Raw genomic sequence first — 26,477 nt, 5'->3', positions numbered from 1 at the left:
TGTGTGTGTGTGTGTGTGTGTGTGTGTGTGTGTGTGCGCGCGCACGCGCATCTGACGTATTTACCTTAGAAAACCCCATGGTTTTACAAACACGCTCTTCTCCCTGGTTCCTTAAACACAAATAGTATTACGATTTGAGATCATTTGAGTGCATATACTGTATGTCTACTGCCAGAATCGAAGCTCAATCTAACAATTTTATTTGTTTTATTTGTCTTCAGTTTCTCTTTTGCCTATACCTTCTGCTCTGTGTCATGCTTACCACTGTCGATCCTGTGCCACCATTCTGAATATCACTTATTTTGGGCGGGAACCCCTTTTGGTGTTTTAAGCATTATGTTATACTTTGGCTATTGAAAAATATCAGATCTACCAACTCATAGCGCGGCACCGAGTGCCATGCTACGAGCTTGTAGATCTGCTATTCTTTTTAAATAGTGAAAATGTGTCACAAACCTAACCTCTTTCAGAGCGAACATTTTTAACTCAAATCTTTGCTTCTGGGAGGGTCCCTGGAACAACATATTTTCACATGGGGGTCGGCGTCCAATTACATATATTTTTGGGGGTCCTTGGCATGAAAAAGGTTGAGCACTGCACCACTAACATAGAAACATGGGTTTTTCCCGAAAACTGTCATGATTTAGAAGGCATTTGTAGAATCGTCCTCAGGTCTAAATGGGATAAACAGTGCAAGTGAAGATACTCACTGTTTCTTGTCGAGGCAGAAATGATAGACTTGCCCCCATTTTTCAGCCCTAAAATCCTCCGAGTGTTAATTCAACAATGGTCCAAGGAAGTTAAGTTAACACTGGGTATTTTATACTTCACAGGGCTCCCGTCTTAGAAGAGGAATAGGAGCAGCCGAATGGAGAAAAGGTATTACTACAACCGTTACAACGTGTATCTCTTCTCTGTCAGACTAACGTAGTATAGTTGTGTGATGCTCAATGACGTTCAAGATTTGCGCCACATTTTCACGATTCTTCTAAAATATGAACCCCTGAAATACAATGGCCTCCTCTCAGACCTCAAAATCACTGGCAAATAATAGCAAGTGCAGTGCAGTATAACTGCATTGATATCCATAATAAAACCAAGCCACATTTCAGGACATTTCCTGCCATAAGCAGTGACATGGCCAGTCAGAAATTAATGCACTAATAATAAGCGGAACCTAATAACTGTGAACTATCCCATTTGAATGAGCAACCAGTTTCCTGACATTTATTGTCAGGTCATTGACCAATAAGTCTTTTTTTTTTAATGAGACGGCTAATTGCGGGCCATGAACTTTCTCTTTCTAACAGAGACATGGCTGGACGCAGTACTGGTGTGCCTATTCTCTTTATTCCTCCCAGAAGGAATGAGAGAGAAACGGCAGAGATGCCTGTCTAGTGTCTGCATCCCGCACACAATTTCTCTTGGGGAATTTACATCATTTGAATACCTAATTCTGTGCATTTGAAGGGCAATCAGTTTAACTCGGGTGTTCTAGATGGGCTCCTTGATTTGCTCTCCAGAATTTTTGACTGACTTAGATCACGTTTTAATCACTGGATACAATAAAAAACTAAAAAGCAAGGCTTTTTCACGCCTACAAGCGACAGGTGCGTAGGAGAAGAAGAAACAGTCGCACTTCAAATGCAGTGAAAATGTTTAACAGTACCAGCTGGTTCCCTTATATTCTATCTATCGCGCATTGCCACGTTTTATCGCGTGTAACACTTATTTTGAAGTGTTACACAAACCGATATGTATACTGTAAGGGTCAAACCGATATGTGTACATATCGGTTTTCATAACCAGATACATTTGACCCTTGCAGTATACATATCGTAACCTTACAGTATACATATCGGTTTTCATAGATACATTTGACCCTTACAGTATACATATCGGTTTTCATAACTAGATACATTTGACCCTTACAGTATACATATCGGTTTTCATAACTAGATACATTTGACCCTTACAGTATACATATCGGTTTACAGTATACATGTCGGTTTACAGTATACATATCGGTTTTCATAACTAGATACATTTGAGGCATGCCGTGGTGGTGGTGCAGGATTGAAATACACGTAGAACTAGATTTGAATGTTTTTAAACGTTCTTGTTTTATAGTAATTGAGTAATTTTCATGCTATAGCCACCAAGTATATTGTTTGTTGAAAGAAAAATGAAAAGAACATATTGAATTTGAACAGCAATATAGAGTAAAGGCACTGGAATCACAAACTTAAAGATACTTTGTGATCCTTCCTAAATGATGTCTCACTTTGCTACATGCAGGCTGTTAAGCCCGTAGACCTGTATGGGCTGCAAAGTCAGTTAATGAAGAAAAGAAACACAACAGAATTAACATGAAGATGAACGGTATAGCCCGAGATGGACCTGCATGAGGAGAGAATAATAGAAAGAACTGCAAAGTTGTGAAATGTAATTTGGGAATCAATCAGCATTCATTAGCCCACAGGGCCTTTTCTCCTTGCCTCCGTCTCTCTCTCTCTCTCTCCTTCCCTCCGTCTCGACTCTCGCCCTCTTTCCGCCGCTAAATGTTCCCCTGCTCAGCATGGCATCGTGGGTAACCTACTCACTGCTCACCCAAGCGTCGCCCATTCGCTCGCTGTCTCGCCAGCCCGCTCTCTAACCAAACTTTACCCCCCGCCTGCCCCCTCTGCCTCCTCCCTCCTCTCATTAGCATCACATTAGCATGTCATTAGCATGCCTTCAATCTCTGCCATGCTCATGTCCTCCCTCTCTCTCTCTCTCTCTCTCTCTCTATCCTTGGCATTGAAGGAAGTGAGAGGTATAATAGGAAAGTTTGGGAAGTGATAGTAAAAGCCATAAATGACTAATAAATGACTGTCGGGAGGTTTTTGCCCCCCCCCCCCCCCCCCCATAAATCACGAATCGGTGCTATTGAACACCCTTTACGTCTGTTTGTTGTTTCGAAAATATTATTGAACCAATGGAAAGTAGTAAAAAACGCATTGGACAAAACCTCTTAACTCCATTGGACCCTCAAACTGTCTGCTAAAGCAGCTAACTCCACCACCTCTCTCCTCCTCGTGCAAGTAATTGACAATATCTAAAGTCACAACACCAACTTTGATGAGGCAGTATTGCATCGTTTAAAAGAATATAAGGTTTTAGGCTATTCATTTCCTTTAAAAGTGTATATTTTTAATTTCCTGAAAAATGAACATTTTGGATGCAGCTTTCCTCCAGACAGCAGAGATATGTGATTCAGAGTCCTGGTGTTTGGATCGGCGCCGTTCCTTAACCCATTCTGACCTGAGATCAGATTCATATGAGGTTTCCACTGGACACACACTGGTCTGATTAACCCATTCTGATCCGAGATCAGATTCTAAAAATGTCAGTCGCTCTTCGATTTTTCAAAAATAGCAGACCTACAAGCTCGTATCGCGCCACTCGGTGGCGCGCTATGAGCTTGTAGATCTGCTATTTTTAAATAGCTAAAGCATAACATGATGCTAACACCAGAATGGGTTAAAGGCTTCAATCCTTCACACCGCTGTGTAGCTCATATGAATCCATGTAGTGTTCACCTGACAACTAAAGACAATATGCTGTTGCTCGTCCGAGATTTAGAAAAAGTGCAAAAAGAGAGGTCAGAACACAGGAATCGTGTCAGACACCAGAAAGTTTGAAATGTTTTCCTTTGTATGTGTGTGACTGTGTGTGTGACTGTGACTGTGTGTGTGTGTGTGTGTGTGTGTGTGTGTGTGTGTGTGTGTGTGTGTGTGTGTGTGTGTGTGTGTGTGTGTGTGTGTGTGTGTGTAGGTGTTTGAGTTTGTGTGCGTGCGCGTGCGTGCGCGCGTGTGTGCATGTGTGTGTGCGTGTGTGTGTGTGCGTTTGTGTGTGTGCTCGTTTGTGTGTGTGACTGCGTGTGCGCTTGTGCGTGCACATGTATGTGTGTGAGTTTGCGCGAGTGCGCATGTATGTGTCCGCTTGCGTGCGTGCATGTGCGTATATATAATATCATTAGAAGGACAAACTGAGAGAGTCCGTGTCGTTAATATACTGCAGTGTGACAATGTCACTAACCTCATATACTTCTCATGCCAGTGAAGCTTGAATGGACTTGGATTCATTTCAATCTCCCGGCCCAAAAGACACGGTAATTAGCCAGGTAGACGTGGAGGCAGGGTGGGGTCACGCTCAGGCAATTAAGAAAGTGACAGCCCGTCCTGCACAAAGTGACAGGCTTGAGCACTGACACACATGCATTGCACGCACGCACGCACGCGCACACATACACACACACATTTTGCGAGCACCCAAATGCACATCTATATAGATGAGGACAGGACATGCAGGTTTATGCACATTCAAATATATAGACTCGCATGATGTACATAATGTTACGTACAATGTAATGTGCACAGGACTACACATTCACTTACAGTACGTGTATGAGTTTGAGTAGACTGGCACCAGTGTTGTTTTTGCATGGCAGCAAATTTTGATTTTAGTTTTAGTCAGGGTCTCTTCAATAGTTTTAATTTAGTTTCAGTCACATTTTAGTCACCAGCTGGAATGTTTTAGTGTTATGATATTTAGTCGACTAAAACTAGACTAAGATTTTAAGTCGACTAAATCTACTGTTGATTTAGTCTGTCTTAGTGTATTTTGGTGGGTGAGTAATGACTGTTTTTACACTTTTATCTAAGATCGTCTATTTTCAGCATGCAACCAAGTGTAAAATGACTTATAGTGGATCTCTTGTTCACTAGTCCCTTCTTGACACTGACACTGGCAACAGCCTATACTCGGGTTTCGGGAACTACTGTATATGCTAGTAGGGAACGATGTTAAGTTGGAAATGATGGAAACGTGATTCTGCAATACTCGTTGAACCTGATACTGCAGGCTCGCTCGGCCTCCAGGATGAAATGACTGAGCAGCTTATAATTGCGAGGTGGCACACACGATTTTCATAATAGTAAAACAATATACTTAAGACTTAAACTGAGGGGGCAAACTTTTATGTGCAACTGAGGGTGCCATGCAGGCCGCCCTCTGACCCGTTAGACTCTGTCTGTCTGCCTGCCTGCCTGCCTGCCTGCCTGCCTGCCTGCCTGCCTGCCTGCCTGCCTGCTTGCAGGAAGGCAGGCAGTTCAGGGAAGCCAGGGAGGTCTGACTGAAGGAAATAATTCATCCGTCCGTCCTGAATGAGGGCTGAGCAACCATGAATGATGACAGCAGAACACCGCTGTTACGTGTACATTTGTATTCAGTTATCAATTTAAATCACTCCCTCGTTCCCACATACTGTAGTGTACACACACACACACACACACAAACACACACACACACACACACACACACACACACACACACACACACACACACACACACACACACACACTGTGACACACACACACACAGTCATCTGCGTGACAGACAGATAGACGAGCGAGCAGGTAGCGAGCTCTCTCGCGGGTGCCGAGCTCGACTCGATCACCTGTGACAGTTCTGATGTGATGTCACACTTTGGGCGCGTTTGCACAGTGCTTGTCTGTGCGGTTAAGAGGTAATTGTGTGACATTAGCCAGCGGAAAGCGTTGCGCTCTCGCTTTGTCTCCAGTCTCCTCATCTCTCCACCCACCCCAGCACCAAAACTCTTGTCAGAGCGCGCGCGTGTGTGTGTGGGTGGATGTGTGGGTGGTGTGGTGTATGCGTGTGTGGCGTGGGGGGGGGGGGGGGGAGTTGATATGTGGCGTCAGGCAGTTATAAATGGCCATCATTTCCCAAACCACTCCGTTCTTCCATTGTGGAGCGCATGTCGCCGTAGGGCATGGGGTGAGGTGGTGTGTGTGTGTGTGTGTGTGTGTGTGTGTGGGGGGGGGGGTAATAGGGGAAGTGAAGGGGGGGTGATAGTCCCTGGAGAAAACTGTAACGATATTGAGTAGAGGAGACGCACCTCCGTGTAGGTTGTCTGGCAGGCTGTCCTTCTGTATATGCATTGGTATGTATAGAGGCACAAAAAACGACCATGTCTGTCTGGGAAAACAAACAGAGATGAACCCAAGCTACAATGGAGAGGAATGATATGGAACTATTTATTCATATACTATACCGTATATACGATGCTCCACCACCATAGCATCACTTGCCCTCCACACACACACACACACACACACACACACACACACACACACACACACACACACACACACACACACGGTCCTTGGGGAAATTCAGTTTGCAAGGTCTGCAGAGAAATATACGAATGTTACACCATCACAAATGGCAATGAGCAATAAGGGAGTATAAGATCCAAGTTACAGCATTCATAGTAGTTATACCTTATCAGTCTGATCAGGGTATTCATAGTTATACCTTATCAGTCTGATCAGGGTATTCGTCTCATTCATAGTAGTTATACCTTATCAGTCTGATCAGGGTATTCGTCTTAAATGTTGTTGCTGAGTTTGACACAGAACTGAGTTTTTTTTTTAGTATAGCCAATTATGTTTTAGCCCATTTTCAGCGGTGCCAAACCGCTAAATTGCAGTATTGGTACTTTTTCTCAAGTAAAACAATTGAGTACTTTTTCCAGGAAAAAGGCTCTCTTGTGTTTTCATCCTCGGTGACGCTGTCGGAAAGAGCTCTGTGCTCTTTTTATCCTCGCCAAATAAAATCAATCAATGAATCCCATCGAGATATTGTACAGATATTGTTTGAATCCAGACTAAATAAGTTGTACTCAACTCAGTATATATTATTTCACTAGTCACATTCTGTCTTTGGGTTTGTCATTAAACTGACCTTGTTTCATGGTTGATCTCTATAGCTGACAACCTTAGGCTCAGCAACCACAAAGTACAGTAATAATTATTATACTTGCCTCATCTGCGTGCATGTCTAATTTGCCTGCTTGGCTAGTGTGGACCTTGAAAAAGCAGTCAGTCAGTCAGTCAGCCCACATGTTCTTCTCTGTCCTACAGTGAGACTGAGGCAGGATTGTGGCACAGGCATTGTTTTTGATTTGTTTGTTTTAATCAATACAAGCAACTTCTTTTTTTACTTTGAAGGAAGAGTTATGTTCCCATTGTAAACTTTCACCTGTCTGTGAATCATCCTGTTGAAGCCATTTGTAGATTTGCTTTATAATTTATGATTATTAATTATTTTCTATGAATTATGCCTGAGAAATGATATTATGAAATGTTGAGTTATTTTGTTTTCTATTGCTGCTATTATTTATACGATGACCTGCTGATTGTTATGGTAATGTGAGGACGTCACGTTGATTTATGTGTGTCACTCTGTGATGAGGCAGGTGATCAGAAACCAGAGCGGCAGGGACAAACATTTAAACCACCACCACCACCACATAGCATAGCACATGTACAACGGAATATAGCCTTATACGAATAATTTTGTTTTGTTTAATCTAAAGTCGGGCTTTTCTAATAAATGACCTGAAACTACAGACTACGTAATGCTGGTGCGTTATTAATCCGAACCCGCTCGTACACATCCATTCAGCCTTCTATTCGGCCATAGGCCAGTGTCACATACTTACTCACTTACTTGATTTCATGTCTTTACCTGGAACCTGGTTAGACAAAAAATAGCAGCCCTTCAGTGAGTAGGTAATATACCCCCTAATTTGGTGTTATCCTGGACAGTCTGCTCTCATTCAAAGCACACATCAGCCCAGGCGCCCAGCCCCTTATCCAGACATCACGTCAGTCATATCAAAACGTGACTATTGTAACTCTCTCCTTACTGGTCCACATGCGCACTTAAGCCTCTCCAATTGATCCAAAATGCCGCAGCTCGCTTACCGGTGGTCTTCAACCAGCCAAAATTCGCACATGTCTCCCCCTTTCTCCGCTCCCTCCATTGGCTCCCGGTCGCTGCAAAGAGTACAAAACTCTGATGCTGGCCTTCAAAGCAACCAAAGTCCAAAGTTATGGCACGGTTGGCACCCTCCCGCTCAGGGAAGCTGGAAGTACATTCACTAAAAAGCCGGGACAACGCTCCACGTGTACCAAACTGGCTCCAAAACTATGGAATGCACTTCCGTTCCCATTGCAATCAGAAATGCAGGCTCACTCCCAATCTTCTGCCGTAATCTGAAAACTCACCTCTTCAGACTCCGATCTTGGCCCGTAGCACTTGCCGTAGTATGTACTTGCCCTGTAGCCTCAAGGACCTTGCAGGCGTATGCAAAGGCTCAACTTAGATACTTAACTTAGATAGCATTTTATGTAGACATAGCACTATATATAGTGTATACGCATAGATCCATTATATACTTTTCCGACATCTCTAATTGTACTGTTCATACTTAATACATACTTTGTTGCCAACCACAGTATTGTTATTGCACCTACTATTATTATCAGTAATTACAGTAAGTACTCAGTTACCCTCCAAGCCACTGGATATATTTGTCTTTTGTATTAGTTTTGTTGTTTGCATGATGATGTCCCATGTCCCAGACCAGGGGTGGGCAACTTTGACCATGGAGTGGGCCACTATATTTCCACACTCGGTCCAGAGGGCCACGCATATTTCTGTTGTAGCAAAAATAGCCGATCTACAAGCTCAAAACACGTCGCACTACTGAGCTTGTAGATCAGCTATTTTTGCTGTTTGAATTTAAATCTAATTGGAATCCTGAAAAGCAACCTTTTTAGATATAATTTTAAATGTATTTAGTAATAGTTATGTTTTAACTTTATGAACTAAATACAAATACATTGGACATAAAAAGACAATAACATAATAATACTAGTTATTAAGCTACATTATATAGACTGAAGTAAATTAAGCGGGTCATGTTTGCATGTTTGGAATTGTAACAGCTGAAATCAATTTGTCAGTATTCTGATATTAACCTGTGGGCCGCATTAAGTGATAGAGGGGGCTGCCAGTTTCCCATGTATGTCCCAGACCGCAGTCTGTGAATGGTACTGTACTGTACTGTACTGTACTGTACTGTACTGTACTGTACTGTACTGTACTGTACTGTACTGTACTGTACTGTACTGTACTGTACTGTACTGTACTGTACTGTACTGTACTGTACTGTACTGTACTGTACTGTACTGTACTGTACTGTGAATGCGGAATGCAGTGTTTGTCGATGACTACTACGATTGATTTGTAAACCAATTGTTGTCAGTACGCATCGTACAGTATGTCAGCTCCTGACATTTCATGGTGTGCAATTAACCACCTGACTAACAGATTCCCAGAAGCATGTACTAAATTGGACTAAGTGTCTTATAGGCCTGAATATCTGTTCATGGGAGCCGTACTGTCACTCTACTATATAATTCACACTTTTCTCATCCCAGACTCCAGAGAAACTGACTGTCTTTATACAATACTGTATATACCCTCCCATAATAAACAATGCATTCCATAAGTTTATAGAGCACACATCACTGTATCCTTCTATTATCTCAAGTTGAACTGTGGCCAAGCTGTTGATCACATCTGGGATGCACTGCGTATGGACTTAAGAACCTTTCTGTTATAATGCTATTTTGTTTTCATTTGGCAGACATTTACACTTCAAGATTTAAAAGTGTTTATAGGACTTGGCTGTGCTTCATGCCCAATTCTCTGAATTCATATTATCCTCTTTTCTCCCGATGGACTCCAGGGGGCCGTTTGGCTATACTTTGAGTGTCCAACAGAAGTGATTAAGTTTATCTATCAAAGCAACTTATAAGAGAAACACTTAAGGCCCCGTTTCTTTCTTGATATGGATTTGAGTCACTATACTGGGAGAATTCCTATACTGCAGCAACATCCAATAGGAAGGTCTGCGTCAGTTGTCAACTGAGGGTGGGGGGGGGGGTAATTGTGTGTGTGTGTGTGTGTGTGTGTGTGTGTGTGTGTGTGCGTCTGTGTGTCAGTCCCTGGCGGCACTGTATGCTAAACTCCATCATTAAAACCCATTACCTGGCGATCAAACCCCCTGTAAGTCCAGCTAATGACCTAATTTCCCCGAGGGTCAGCCATGTGACATGTCCCTCAGCGTCCAGACAGACAGCACGTTTCTCCAAACAGCTTGGACTGCTTATGATATAAGACCCCCAACACCTCCACACACCCCCTCTCTCTCTCTCTCTCTCTCTCTCTCTAAAAAAAAAAATATATATAGACCCTCCTTGGAGGAAGTATAACTGACAAGGCGTCGGGGGACACTTTAGCCGAGTACACGTGCTAGAGTGCCATGGGTGTGCGCTCCTTCGATAATATATTACAAATGTCTTCTGCTATTTCAACTGGGAGCCCGATATATGATTTTGATCCAAGAGAGAAATACGGGGAGGGGAAGAAAAAAAAGAGAGGACTTGTTAAGTAGGGGAAAGGGCCGGGTGTTTGACAGGAGGCCTTTCTAAATCCCACACGCATCCATCATAAGTGAACGTTCTGTGCATTTCTGACGGTTTGATAATAGCCTTTTGCATTTTCCACACATGCAGCGCCTTGTTCTGGATGGGGTTGGTGAGAGAGAAAGAGGGAGACGGAGGGAGGGAGAGAGAAGGGGTGTGTGGGGGGGGGGGGACGTACACCCATAGACATCAAAGGGGACTTCAGCCCTTGCCCCTTTTACCCGTCTGTAAAACAACTGCCCTCTCCAGACCACGAATGCAGCACTTACTATTATGGTGGAAGAAATGCAAATGCCCTTACTCTCCTTTCCCTGCCAGATACTGGAAGGCAGCATTCAGGAGAACTATAATTTGTTTAGGAATCCATGTCGTTACACCGCATCTCTCCAGTAGATAAAGAGTGCTGGGTTGCTCCCCGAAAATAGCAGATATAGATATATATATAGATATAGCAGATAAGTGCCCAAAAGTGCCCTCTTTACGAGATTTCAGCCCCTGCCCCTCTAACACTCTCTGTGGCATGGAGAGCAGTATGGGCCAGTTTGGTAGTTTTTGCAATCCATTTTTTCCCCCCTCCTGCTCTCCCACTTGTGCTCAAATGAGAGAGGCTCTCCTCTCCTCTCCTCTCCTCTCCTCTCCTCTCCTCTCCTCTCCTCTCCTCTCCTCTCCTCTCCTCTCCTCTCCTCTCCTCTCCTCTCCTCTCCTCTCTTCCATCCCACACCACTCCTCTCCTGTCTTCCCATGTACTTTGGAAAATCATTCTCTGAATTGGAAAAGAGACCCTGGGGCCACAGGCGCCAGGCCCCTGTTTTTTTTTTCTCCCCTCAGTATAGATAATTGACTCCCATTGCCTGGTAATTCATCGCTTGCATATGCCAGCTAATACATCAGTAGAAGGGAAGCTGCTGACCCCACAACCTTGTATGCCCCCTCCCCACCATTCTCATTCACACATGCACGCACGCATGCACGCACGTTCCATCTCAACACCTATATATGACATCTTAATAGTCTAAAATATGCATGCACATGCATAACATAGACACACACACACACACACACACACACACACACACACACACACACACCGTACCAACTTAAACATGTCAACATCACACATGTCTCGCTTGCACACGTGCAGGCATATATACAATACACGCGTGTGCACAGTGCGTGGCGTGCACTCCCCCCTCCCTCCCTTATGCTTTGCCCCAAAAGGCCCAGAAGCTGGGAATGAGAAGAGGGAGCGAGCGGCAGCGCTGGGCGTAAAGGAAAAAAGCTCCCCATGATAGATGGGGCACATTGTGGCATTATGAATGAATTATACCTCCCAAATACCTTGAGCAGTGCAAGACTGTCAGCCTGTATCTATACTAATCTGGGAGAAAAATAAAGCCGTTTCCACATTAAAGGGAGTGGTGGGGGTGGGGTGGGGGGGGGGAGGCGGCATGAGAACGGGCTGCAGAATTAATTGAGCAATCAGGCCATTAGAGAGAAACATCATACGGAGCCCTACTTCTGATGTAGCCACATTCATCACTGCCGACCAGCGCTCTGCTTCCATTCTCTTATACGTGTTTTTACCCCCCCCCCCCCAGTTTCTTTCTCCATTGTTCTTTCTTTCCTCGTCCCTCCCTCTCTTTCTCTCTCTCTCTCTCTCTCTCTCTCTCTCTGTCCTTCTCTCTCTCTAATGTGGCCCCATCTTCGAACAGATTAGGATTATTGTGACAAGACAAAGGTATCTCTGGTCTCTTCCATAGGGGTGTCAGTGCGTGCTGCATTCATCATGCCTGTCGCCCAGTCTTAAGGCCTTCAACTTCCTTACCCCACCTCGTTTTTCTCCCCCAGTCGAGGAGGGTCCACATGTTAGATTTGCAAAAGAAAAGAATATTATTGGAAAGCATCCCCCTGATGAATTGTAGGCTGCCGCTGCCAGGTGCGTAGGGGTTTTTCTTTCCATATTTTCATTTTGTTCGGCATGCTGATCACCAAATGCCTCTTGACAAACTAACCAGTCTGACTGTTTAAGCAGAGCAGTGGATTTGGGTTGAGTGTTACAGTAACAGGTGTTGGGCATTATGGGTAATGACTTGAGTAACATTCAATTCTGAGCTGCATCTAACAAACCAAGGGAGAGAGGAGTCGACCCATAGGTAAATGGTGCATTTAGATTAGCGCCTTTATCCAAGGCACTTTACATAGAGTATGCATTACATTCACCCATTCACACACACATTCATACACCGATGGCGGGGGAAACCATGCAAGGCACCAGCCTCGGAACAATTCAGACTCTTGCTCAAGGACACAAACTCAGGGGGAGCCTGAATACATAATGTGGAAAACTTTTAATTTGAACACAACTCATTCATGCAAGTGAACATTGGAACATTATAGAAGAAAGATTCTCAATACAGGTCCTGGGGGTGGATCTATATAGCCCATGTTTTCTATTTTACTATGACTTTTTAATTGTCACAATTCACAAATCAGATTATAGTTTAAAAGAAAACCATGCAATAGGTTAACTCTGGTTTCCCATGCAGAATCTGGTGAGAGCTGGTCGTCACGTCCGTCCGTGCCGGGGATGAACCGCTGGCAGGATATATCAGCCGGAAGGATGAAATATATTCAGGATCGAATAGAAACGGAGCTATACGAGGCCACGCCGACTACATCTTCTGTTTAGGACGTCGACACAAAGTTCCACGGTCGCTGCATGGGGGACCGAGGCTCTCGGCCAGCTGGTCGCCGTACTACACCCATGGTTTTACACCGAGGAGTGCAGTGCGTTTACTTATGAACGTATAGGCCCGCCTCAAAGGCCTACATGGCCCCTCACGAAGGTGACTACTATACTTCCGGGCTGCGGTATTTGGTGGCGAGCTGCCTTACTTGTCCATCATCTGGTGTCAACTTGCAGCCACAACTCTGATCTGGATGCCCAGCAGGGAATAGAGAGTGCGCGTGACATCATCGTACCTGGAAGTTATGCGGGAACGCCCGCTGAGTGGCACAAAAAACGACTTTCTGGCCTTGACAGCCCATTCATCCAAACAGAAAAGTACTGTCTGATTGCATTAAACAATGTTAAACTCACCAACATTGCAGCTGAACGAAAAGCTTGAAGTTTAATTTTGTTTCATGAAAATCCACCATAGAAACGTTATAAGCTACTTCCTGTCAAGAAATGCCCTGCAAGTGTCAGAGTTTGGAAGTGCTTGTTTTCAATAACACAACATTTTGCTGCCTTATGTGACATTTAGAAACAGGTGGTACGCAGAACGGTTGAGTGATTTCCAACGAGCGCTTCCAAACTCCAACACTGTTTTGCCACTCAGTCTAGATGAGGGGGCGTTTCCTGATGGGAAAACTCTCTATAGAAGCAGTGTGGCAAGACGAGAGCCACTTCAACAGGTACCTGTGGATCCATAAACACACCAAGGTTTTGTCTCCGGAATATCTGTGGATGGACTCAATTGGGGTTTTACATCCCGAGATCAGAATCAAACCATTCTCTTCGGTCATTAAGAACCTTGCCGAGGTAAGACCCAATTAGTGATGTCCAACCGTTAACCGTTAAGAGGCTGTAGACAGAGGTTCAATGGGAACTATAAGAAATGGCATATTTAATTAATACAGGGAAACATGTCCGTTCATGATATGAATATGAACAGCAAATGAGTATTTTGAATAACAGCTAAGATACGAACTGTTTTGTTGCAAATCAATCAAGATTCGCTCCACATCATTGCTCTTTTTTTGCAGAATAATAAGTGAATGAATTGATGTTTTATAGTTGTTACCCATACCTCAGCACAGTAATGGAAATATGGCAAGACTAAAGGAACAGTAGAGGGTCTGAAGTGACTTAAGTTCATTCTAGAACGTGCTTTGCTTAGTTTATGACTGCTATACAGGGACAAGCACACATAGACATCAAAGGGGACTTCAGCCCCTGCCCTTTTACCCGTCTGTAAAATAAGTGCCCTGTCCAGACCACGATTTACTATGGCGAAAGAAATGCAAATGCCACTCCTTTCCTTTCCATGCCACGCCGGAAGTAGGCAGCATTCAGGAGAATTGCTTTTTTTCCCGAAGCATCCTGAACTTGAACACAGTATTTTGCCTTGAACTCATTTGTTTAGAAATCCATGTCGTACAACCACATCTCCACTAGCTAAAGAGTGCTGGGTTGCACCCCGAAAATAGCTGATCTACAAGCTCTCAATGCGTTGCAGCGCGACACATTGAGAGCTTTTAGATCTTCTATTTTCGCATTTTTTGTCCAAAAGTGCCCTCGTACGGGATTCCAGCCCCTGCCTCTCTAACACTCTCTGCACGTCCCTGCTGCTATACTTCTATACTTTATATTTTACATTTGTGATGTGTGTTTTCCAGCTAAACGCTATCTATTGTCACACCTAGACATTGTATTCGTGCACCCTATAGCAACCCCATCTATCTGAATATGATACCTGTGTGTTTATCCTGCATTTACCAAATAGCATGAACTTAGTCTTGCTCACATTTAAAGATCTTTTTTTAATTTCAATCAAACCACAATTTTAATTTGCATAATTCATCATTGATGTCACCCTGTAATTTGTCCAAATTATCCCCAAAGCAAAAAAACATTTGTGTCTTCTGCAAAACGTACCAGTGACAGCAGATGTGATACTTTGCAAATTTAATTGATATACAGAATAAAGAGTTTGGGACCCAATACTGAACCCTGGGGGACGCCACAAGCAATGTCCAAGCAATTTGAACTACAAACTGTTGTCCTATACAAGTCCTCTTGCAGAACCGAATACATCATCATACATCATCTCATACTGGCCAATCAGAATGCCTGTTGCCTGTGATTGGTTAGCTGATTTGCTCATTTACATATGACGTACATTTTCGCTTCAATGTCAATGGCGTTTATGTTTTGATATTTAATTTATGTCATATTTTGCGGAATTTTGACCTAATTTCTTCGTTCATTGTCAATGGCAAATCTTGAGACGTGTGGGGACAAAAGCTGTATTTAGTGCCCGTGTGAAGTGAGGGGCGCTCTTATCATTTCACATCATCATACATCATCTCATGAACAACTGAATGTATGTGATTGGTTGGTTAGCCGATTTGCTCGTCTACTCTAATTTCTCCTTTTATTGTCAATCGCAAATATGAAAACGTGTGGAGCAGGAATGTCATTACTTTATACTTAAAGCACCCAATGAGGGTCTAGACCCTCAAAGCTGGACATAGGAGGGGCTAGTGCCCCTCAAGAATATATATCTGGTGGAATATATAAGATTTTGCTGGGATGAGGATCAGCATATAATCTGAGGACATCGTTCTCAGTAGGAAACCGATGGATTGCGCAGTCCAAGTAATGAGACATTACCCCAGGTGAAGGAGTTTAAGTATCCTGGGATCTAGTTCACAAGTGAGGGGAGGATGGAGAAGGAGATCAGCCGGAGGATGGGAGCGGCAGGGGTGGTATTGCCGTCGCTGTACCTCACTGAGAGCTGAGCCAGAAGGCAAAGCTCTCTGTCTATACCGAGCCAATCTCCTACTCTCACCTATGGTCATGAAGTTTGGGTCAAGCCCGAAAGAATAAGGTTGCATATACAATCATCCAAGCGGTCGAAATGAGTTTTCTCAGACGGGTGGCTGGCATCTCCCTTAGAGATAGGGTGAGAAGCTTAGGTGGTTTGGGCACCTGGTTAGGATGCATCTCGAACGTCTCCCTATAGGGAGGTCCTCGCACACCCCACAGACCAAGGATGAGATGGAGGAATACCAAGGAGGAGATGGAGGATACCCCCGGGCATGCAGACCAAGGATGAGATGGAGGAATTATATTTCCAAAATCTGCTGGGTATACGCCTCGGGATCCCCCAGAATTAAGTTACTTATACGAAAGTATTTTTTATTATGCATAATAGACATGGGCTTCATAAAATGTTACCATAACTTTATTTTCTTTTTTTTTTACTGAGTTTCTATAAGAATAGATATTATATATTGAGGATCAACATCATCATCATTGACTACACTAAACTTGTTACTTTTCTAACCACCATCATACACAATAGATAAAACTCAATATGGACCCTAACGGGTCCACTTTGTTCCATTTGTACACTCTCAGAGTTACAGACCCATAAGGGTCCATTTAGTTACAAACTATCAATTAGCTGGGGATCCCCTGGAACTCCCTCAAGGACCCCTGGCCCCTGGGGGTCCCCGGACCCCACTTTGGGAACCACTGCTCTAATAGACCCCCATGTGTGGTTATATAATCTTCAAATATGTCTTCCCTGTGTATTTTTGGTTTCTTCCTGAAAGCTGAAAGCCTTTGAGTCAAAAGACCCAATTGAAATAACACCATTTTAGTGTCATCATATAACCCTAAAGGGCCTATTCATAGTCTGGATTTTTGGTGGTGAGGTGACCACAGAGAGAAGGGCTGGGCAGAGCGGTGGTTTGCTCTTCACCGCGGTGACATCATGTTGTAGTTCGGTGGTCACCTCACCACCGAAAATATTAGACTATGAATAACGCTTAACACCTCCCACATTATCATACAACAACAGCTGTGGGTGAGGCTTAAGTTCAGGTGTGTGGTGCTAAGGTGAAAACCATGCAGGCATACTTAATGGCCTGGTGGGTGTGGGCATGTGGCCACATAAAAACATAATTTTAACACTTTCTGTACACTCCATCTTTAACCTCAGTTAAGAGACTGCATGTGTTTCGGACTGTTTCCCCTAACGTATATATGCCAACAGGATAAAGTTTTCATATATATATTACAGTATATGCGCCTATTGCGTTATCCCAGGTGAGAATCACTGTCATAGATGATGTAACACCACTTGTTCACCACCTGTAGCAGGTACAGCATTTTAGGCAAGTGATTCTCAACTTTTTTAATTCCAAAGATAGTTTGATATGCATTAGGTGGATATTTCAGTGGTGGAACTCAATTGTTATAGTAGCTATATTTAAATACTTAAAGTACCAATACTGCAGAACTGCAATACTGTAGAACTACTCTGTTACAAGTTCGGAAGGTCCGGGATTCAAAATGTACTTGAGTAAAAGTACAAAGGTATTGGCAGCCTACCAAAAGTAGAAAGTACTCTTTTCAAATGTTTGAAATGTTAAAATCATATCATATGTGCATATAGTTTCTTATTTGGAAACTCCAGTGAAACTTAGACCAGCTCCCTGAACCATATCTGATTAATGTTCCTCTGGGTCAAGCTTGAATATATGGTTTGTGTTCTTCAGCAGCAGTATAGTGGAATATCCCGACTTGAACAATGACAAATCATCTAATCACTTAGCTCTCTCTAGTGTACACATTTGAGAACTGCCTGAAGATTCCGTGTTGAACAGTCACATGGAATTGTAGGGCTAGTGTTGCACCGTGTAGAGCTGAGATGGTTGGCTGAAGGTAATATGTACTGTTTATCTGTGCAAGCTCTCTATTATAGTAAGAGAATGTGTAGCATTGCAACTAGGGAGAGATTTGTGCAGTGGGAGGTCCAAAACCATAAAAAAACATATGTCGTTTTTCATGTTTTCTTTTCCAACATTCTTTCATTGTCAAAAATCATGAAAAATTACATATTATAGTATGACCTTTTCATGGTTTCCAACGATATACTATTATAGTAAAAACGATATAAGCCTACTATAGGCCTATAGTCTGTTGCTTTTCATAGTTTTCAATGACATACAGTATGTCATTTTTTTATGATTTTTGACGATGAAAATAAATTATGAAAATAAAGAAAGATTACATACTATAGTACCAGTATAATTATGTCGTTTCATGATGTCTGCCTGCGCCTGCCTGCCTGCCTGCCTGTCTGCCTGCCTGTCTGTCTGTCTGTCTGTCTGTCTGTCTGTCTGTCTGTCTGTCTGTCTGTCTGTCTGTCTGTCTGTCTGTCTGTCTGTCTGTCTGTCTGTCTGTCTGTCTGTCTCTCACTCACTCACTCACTCACTCACTCACTCACTCACTCACTCACCACCACCACCACCAGTCACCACCACCACCACCACCACCACTCAGGCCTATAGGCTACTTTCACTAACATAGTGAAACGCTTCTCTCAGTCAAAGCTCTCTCTCTCCCTCCAGTGGAAACATTGATACATTACAAGACAGAAGCTGATAATAGAGCCCTCTCCTTTGGTGTACACACACTACTTTAATTCCCTCCATTTGATTTCCTGGGATAAAACCTACAAGAATGCAATATTTGGCACATGTTAATAATCTTAGGCCCCTGGGCCCTGGCCTCCAGCTATAGAGCGTTGCAGTCCCTCCCCCTTTCAGAACGAGTGGCCCAGGAAATGAATCGCAATTCATTTTGACCATAGGCATTTCTTAAATTATTTATTTAAAGACCTTTTAAGTGTCGTAGGCCTACGAAGCCAACTCTTGTCGTGACAAATCATGACAACACACACCATATTTTGGACAAAACAAATAATTACAAAGAAGAAAAATAAAGAAAAAAAGTACTACTTTCTAATTCTTTGTTTGGTCCAAAATATTGTGTGTCTTGTCATGATTTGTCACGACAAGAGTTGGCTTCGTACGACGCTTAAAAGGTCTTTAAATTAATAATTTAAGAAATGCCTATGGTCAAAATGCATTGCGATTCATTTCCTGGGCCACTCGTTGTTCGTGCTCAACACCAGCAGTGCCGGACTAATTAATTAGTTGGTAACACATGTGAAGGAAGCTCGACAGTGCACTCACTTTACACACACTTCTCTTGTTTGGCACATCCGGATCCATACCTGTTAGCCTCTTTTCAGTGTGGCAGGAGATTGTGCTGTGTGTTAAGTTTTCAAGATGAAGGTAATTAAAATTATTTTGTCATATTTTCACAGTTTATAAAATTATGTCGAATTTCAATCATTCGTGCTCTTCATCAACACGTGTAGCCTTGTCGTGTGAAATATGCCTGTAAGACCGAGCTCTGAAAAGTGCACCAGCGGTCAAGCTACATAACTTACATATGTATTCTATGGTAGATAATGATGATATATTTTTATATCCAAACTATAGGTTCGGAGTCAATAGTCATACTCTATCTCTAGTCCATAGTATGGACTATATTGGACTATATTGTCTATAGATTTAGAATAAAGCTTTAATTCAATAGTTTACAGTTGCTGGCTATAGTTTGAATTACTTAACGTTATGGAAGTTATTACGGTACCTTGTGTTCTCAAATACAAGCAACTTAAACATTATCCCCCAGACCCCCACCTTGAGTCTAGGCCCTAGACTCTAGGGGAAACTTAGCCTGGGTATACCCCTCCCTCGCCAGATTTGCATTGGGAAACTATGAAGTTTGTGCTAGACAATTTGCTGTAATGCTGACTTTGTGCCACTTGTCAAGTCGAGGAAGATCTAATTAACAATAATTATAAGGCACAGGGGGATAACGCATCTTGTTTGATTAATTGAACATGGTGGACCCTCTTGTAAACGAGTGTAATGCGTAATTGGGTCGTCTCCTCACAGTTAACAACAGTCTTTGTTAAGTTTGTGCTTGAAATGTACTGTAATTCTGCAAACTGTTAATAAATATTTCAATTAATCAATTTATTGTTAATACAAAAAGTGAGGGGTGGGTGCCCATGCACTGGGGCTGCCACATGACGTCACTGCTAGGTTATTAATATTGGTGTGTTTGTCTTGCAGTTGAACATTTCTTTCCCGGCTACTGGCTGTCAAAAGCTAATTGAAGTGGATGATGAAAGAAAACTTAGAATCTTTTACGAGAAGCGCATGGCTACTGAAGTGCCTGCTGACCCTCTTGGAGATGAGTGGAAGGTAAGAAATAGTAATTAAACGCATGATTATAGATTTAGTATTCATGGTAATATTGTAAACCAGAAGCCCCTTGGACTTCCCTGTAGTAAAGGGGAGATGGCCTACTGTATGTGTTGCCATAAACTGGAGCTGCTCTACCTTGGTAATGTAGTTGATGATGGTAGTTTATACATGCATGCATTGCATAACTTCCACGACCTGCAATATCAGAAACAACTAGAAAAAGTGCCCTACTGGGCACAGGTCTCCACCAGGATGAGCAGATGTGAAGAATTCCAGGCAAAGGTTTTTCCTTGGCCTCTAGGGAGTTGGCATACAAAGTTATCCACAGATCCGTGCAGTTAGAGGTAAAAACACTTTTGGGCCAGTTATAGCGCCACCTTGAGGCTGAGTTGAAATTGTTCATGTGGCATTTCGTCCTCACGGAAATCACGCGATGTGTTCATGATTTGCAGCATTTTGTTTGAAACTGAGCACTCCTGTGAACTTTGGAAGCCAATCTTAACCAATCAGGATGGAGTCTGAGAAATCTGAAAGACCGGTTTCGTTGAATGGCTCTAGAGAGACTGTGTACCAATTTGCGTGATGTTTGGACAAAATCTGTAGGTGTACTGTGCAAAAACTTGTTTTGCACAAAGCGGCCTCCTGGTGGCGCTATAACAGGCCGTTCTGGAAATCTGAAAGACTGGTTTCGTTGAATGGCTCTAGAGAGACTGTGTACCAATTTGCGTGATGTTTGGACAAAATCTGTAGGTGTACTGTGCAAAAACTTGTTTTGCACAAAGCGGCCTCCTGGAGCGGCCTCCTGGTGGCGCTATAACAGGCCGTTCTGGAAATCTGAAAGACCGGTTTCGTTGAATGGCTCTAGAGAGACTGTGTACGAATTTGCGTGATGTTTGGACAAAATCTGTAGGTGTACTGTGCAAAAACTTGTTTTGCACAAAGCGGCCTCTTGGTGGCGCTATAACAGGCCGTTCTGGAAAGTTTGGGGCAGAGGTTCATCGTTGGCATCCAGGGAGTGTGTGTGCAAAATTTGGCATCGACCGGGTTAACGGTGGCCGAGATTAGCTGCTCACGGACGGACGGACGGACGGACGGACGGACACACACACACACACACGGACACACGGACGGACGGACGGAGTGCAAAACATACTCTCCCCCTAGGCCTTCGGCCTGGTGGAGACAATGAATGTTATGTTCTAAGTTTAGAACATATCACTATAGATTTTGTATGCATCATAATGCATGCATGACTTACATGTCATGTACTGCACATTGTAAGCACACCAGCAGACCCTTTCACTGCCCTGTAGTTAAGGGGGGAATAGCTTGTTCCTATAGTAACTGGAGCTGCTTTACCAGATGCAACCTGACTTAGGCCACATTCTCACCTAATACTTCGGTAGACTCATGCGTATGGGTGGAGATTTTGGGATTCTTGCATATTTAATTTGCTGCGGTTTGCCTTCACACTGTCATCCGTAGCAATTGGAAACGCAGCAGGGGGGACCTTTATCAATGTGTTCCATTCATAAACCTAGCCTACAACACAGCCTACAACACAGTGAAATCTATTGTGAAAAAATTATACTCATAACGTGCATGTGTCGTGCCGTCTGGGACTGGACCACCCCCCCCCCCCCTCTCTCTCTCTCTCACTATACGCACGCAGCCACAGTGCCCCACACACTGTTCTATTGGGCATGCAGGCACAGCGTTGAGCGCACTGATATAACAGACAGCAGCGCAAAATGTTTACACGTTTATTGAGATGAAAGTTCCAGTCCCCACTAGTCCCCACACAGTGACAGCACTCCATGTTTACGGCACGCACAGACAGACAGAATATTCTGTAGGCTATAATACTATTACACTGCACTGCAGTGTTTATGTGTTTTCTTAAGCAATTGATTAATGTACTCGTCCTCATTTCGATCAGGGCTTCAGTCTCCTCATTCGACCACGTCTATCCACGGTAACGGGACATCTTTGCGCTGCGTAAAATATGCTTTCTCCGTCTCCAACTGTGTTCAGCTCCTCACCCGCTACATTGTTTGCTTCATTTCCTTTATTTACTGCGGATTGCATTCACACCTGCACCGAATCGTAATCAACTGCGATTGGAAGCGAAGCGAAACCCCCGTTTTAGCTCTGAGTATAATGCGGTTCTTTGATACGCATTACGATTCGAATGAGCCTTCACACCTGCCAAACGAAGTGCACTTTCTGAAAATGCGCAGCAGAATTCTTTTTAATCGCAGCAAAGCGCTCTGGTATGAATGTGACCTTAACCATGTCTGAAGTTGAACTGCATTGCTCTCGATCACAAAATCTGAACTCTCAGCTTGGGAGAAAATACTAGTTAATGTTGAAATGGTTCTGCAATGTCGGACACATTAATGCAGTACTGTAAATGTTCCTGTCATTATCTGCTCATGCAGGGCTATGTGGTGCGCATCAGTGGAGGCAACGACAAACAGGGCTTCCCAATGAAGCAGGGTGTGTTGACCCAGGGCCGTGTGCAACTTCTGCTCTTCAAGGGCCACTCCTGCTACCGCCCCCGCAGGACTGGCGAGCGCAAGCGCAAGTCTGTGCGTGGTTGTATTGTCGACGCCAACCTCAGCGTTCTCAACTTGGTCATCGTCAAAAAAGGTAATGCACTTGTATAGGTTATTTTTGCAACGGATATGATTTGGACCTTGTCTGACATGAGAAATGAAACGTTGACATGTCAACTTTTAGGCTTGATGGGGTTTGCTACTAATGGTTCCTGATTGCTTGGCGCAAGTAAAGGTGTCTGCAATAGCCTCCAAATTACTAAAATGGCGAGCTATGCTAGTTTACGATGGAGTTCTTACTGTTTGTATGCAACTTTAGAATGTGAAATTTGAGCTTTGTAGATTATCAATAATAATAATCACACTGCCTATCTTTTTTTTTTTTTTACTTTTCTGACTTTCATGTCCTGTACTAACTTGTGTGTTTCTCACTCAGGTGAGAAAGAAATTCCAGGACTGACTGATGGCACTGTACCACGTCGCCTGGGTCCCAAGAGGGCCAGCAAGATCCGCAAGCTCTTCAACCTGTCTAAAGAGGATGATGTGAGGCAGTACGTGATCAGGAGACCTGTGAAAAAAGAAGGTGAAATTTGGTACCGTGTTCTGTCCAGCATAATGGGTACAAATTGCATGTGCCTGTGTTGCTCAAGCACCGATGTTTAGTGTGTTCTTTGAGCCTCTACTTGGTTACTGGAGTCACAGGGGTCTAATAATTGCATCATCAGTGGCACATGGTAACGGCGGGTCCTGATGCAGGCTACTTTACTCTCAATCAGGCAAGAAGCCCAGAACCAAGGCTCCCAAGATCCAGCGGCTGGTCACACCTCGCGTGCTACAGCACAACAGGCGCCGCATTGCACTAAAGAAAAGGCGTGCCCTGAAAAACAAAGAGGAGGCCTCGGACTATGCCAAGATGCTGGCCAAGAGAATGAAGGTATGTGAGATAAATCGGCCAGTCATTGAGTTAAAAAGTTTGGTTGCTGTCAATTTGGTGCTTGCTGAAAATCCACAGGTTGATGCAGGAAAAGAAAGTATAGTTTTTACAGCATTCCCATGCATCCTACAAAACTACTGCAGGGCTTCTGTCATATACTTGGTGCAAATCACAATTTGTACAACTGTGCGATCATGAACTGTCCTGCAACTGTATTTGACCGACATGTTGTTGTTGTACAAACAGGAGGCCAAGGAGAAGCGGGCAATTGCCAAGAAGCGCCGCATTTCTTCTATGAAGGCGGTCGCCTCAAAAGCATCCACATCAAAAACTGAATGAAGAAAATTACTGATGTGCACCACATAACCCAGCAAGATGTTTGTGCTGAAATTGATAAAACTAGTCTGAAATAAACATGTCTGCTAAATTCTTTCCCCCACTTTAGTTGTGAGTTTGTGACTGTAATATTAGTACTTAGATGAGGTGCACAAACCAAGACATTGAAGGCTTATGGCTTGATTTATACTTGGTTGCGCACCGAAAGTGACTGAGCTACAAGCTTGCAACATGTCTGCTCATATGTCTAAGTCTGGAACTTTCTGTGCACCCAGTATAAATCACATCTAGGATTTAAATGTGTATATGATGAGATGGATTCATAATCCAGTGTTAAGAGGGTAAATTGGAAACTGTTTTGACGGTATACTCTTCTGCATTGGTTTCAAGGGTCTCTTTTGCTTCCTTGAGGTTTTGTATTCCCCCCCCCCCCCCTCCCCTGGATCCTGTAGGTCAGGAGATGGTGGCATGTTTCAGAGTATCTCAAAACGAGATTTGTTGCTGGTTTCATTGCTTACAAAGTCAAACTGTATTTTTGCATCCAGTTCCACTACAAAACAAAACAAAACACAATCTATCCACAAATGTGGTTTTGGGTTTGTGAGCAGCTACAGATTTGTGTTACACGTATCTTAACGGGTGGTTTCTTCATTTGACTCCAGATAATGTTTGTATTTACAATTTCCCATATAGATTTCTGTCAATCTTCACCTGGTATGACTGTTTTAACTTATAGGATATCATTCTCTTCCTGGAATGTTAGCATTTTGGAAAGCCATTGTTCTTGGAATTGCATCAATGACTAGTTTGAAATGACCAAACCTGTCTACCTATAATTGGTAGGCACTGGGTTTCCAAAATGTCCACAGCCCTGCTCTGAAACTGAGCAAGCAAACCAAAATGGTACTATCTTAATGTGCATTAATGAGGACCAAATATGAAGTTTAAGGTTGAAAATGGGTGAAGAGTTTCTTTCATTTCCCCTTTTGTACTGTCCCAACCAAGAAGCCCCACAGTGGCTCATTTGAGGGTACATCGAAATACAGAGGATGTGCTGCACTATACACAAATCCATTCACTACAGAATGGAATTCTGGAATTACTCCAAAATAAACATTTCACTGTTAAATTCTTTATTAGAATTTGATGCTTCAGTTTATACTGTACATTGAAGAAAGAGGCACATCCACTGCAGGTGCAGGACCAGTCCACACTAACTTCGTGAAGCTCCCAGTTAAGGCTTTATTATAGATTAACGTTTTGACACATTCTTCATCAGAAATTCTAATGAAGAGGTGGTTTATGTCCATTCCTTTTCATTGGTTTGTGATCTGTAATGTGGAAAATGTTTATAATTGAATGTTAAAATAAGCTGGTAAAATAAATCAGTGCTGTAAGACTTCATACCGTGGCTGTTCAATGTCCTCGATGAACTCTGGTAGACGTCTAAGTGTTTCAGGCAAGAGTGTAGCAACTATTCCAGATCCAACTGCCATCATGCAATAAACCACAGCAGGCAGGGGCAGCCACACATCATCCAATAGGGAGATGAGCGGGGCAATGGACACACCAAGCCGTGCCATATATGAGGTGTATCCCAGACCATTCTGCCTGAATAATCAAACATCCCACATTACTCCATACTTGCAATATAACAGCACAGGTGGTAATTATTACACTGTGCTCAAGCTTGCTTTCATGGCTCTATTGCTGACTAACCGGACTACTGTAGGGTAGAGTTCAGTTGTGTACAAAAACATGATGGTAAAGGATGCTTCTGATAGGCCTTTACCAAGGACAGCCACAATGGTGCGAATTACGCCCATATCTGAAGGAAGACATGCAAGTGTATAATTAATTTGACAGTGCAAACTTGCGTCGTAGATTCATCAAGTTTTATTTTCATTCTGAATCAGACCACACCATTGTACTAGGGACATTATGAAATATCTGAATATTTGATCAAATCATTATTGTATATTGGTAGAAATCAAAAAATACCTTTTGGAACAAACGGGTTAATAAAAAGACAGGCTCCAGTTAGTAGCAATGCCCCAGCCTCACCAGGTTTCCTGCCAAACTTGTTCAGGAAGTAATAGACACAAACCTTTCCTGGAATTTCGATTGAGGCAAATATAATCTGTGTAAGGTATGGGTTTAACCCAAATCCAGTTAAATTCAGATTTATCCCATAATATGTACATGCAACTCCAAACCTGAAGAGTGGAGAAGACAGTTTCTGTGCATTAAAACTAGCATGTATTATTTGCTGCGAATATTCAACCAATATTGACCAATGGCAAATGCATATCAAAGTCTTCATAAATAGCCACATGATTCTGACTCTTTCAAAAGGGCTGTGATCATGACAATCACACAATA

The 26,477-nt window shown here is 43.1% G+C and overlaps 1 protein-coding gene across 1 annotated transcript in view; it reads left to right on the top strand.

Annotated features, from left to right (window-relative positions):
* LOC310871127 (5-cytosine rRNA methyltransferase NSUN4-like) overlaps window positions 1–24,098 on the top strand; it is a gene marked incomplete at its 3' end in the record, with an annotated part of 117,463 nt that extends 93,365 nt beyond the window's left edge. Inside the window, exons 8-12 of the mRNA XM_083782616.1 lie at window positions 20,133–20,264; window positions 22,709–22,919; window positions 23,262–23,408; window positions 23,602–23,759; window positions 24,006–24,098. Of these exons, the coding sequence (XP_083638742.1) occupies window positions 20,133–20,264; window positions 22,709–22,919; window positions 23,262–23,408; window positions 23,602–23,759; window positions 24,006–24,098 (741 nt within the window). The remainder of the gene's footprint in view (window positions 1–20,132; window positions 20,265–22,708; window positions 22,920–23,261; window positions 23,409–23,601; window positions 23,760–24,005) is intronic.
* Between the last annotated feature and the right edge of the window lie 2,379 nt (window positions 24,099–26,477).

The sequence above is a fragment of the Protomyctophum parallelum genome, assembly GCF_964188405.1.
Source record: "Protomyctophum parallelum genome assembly, chromosome: 14".
Classification (NCBI taxonomy): Eukaryota; Metazoa; Chordata; class Actinopteri; order Myctophiformes; family Myctophidae; genus Protomyctophum; species Protomyctophum parallelum.
Note: the sequence above shows the minus strand (reverse complement) of the source record. Positions and strands in the feature narration are given on the sequence as shown.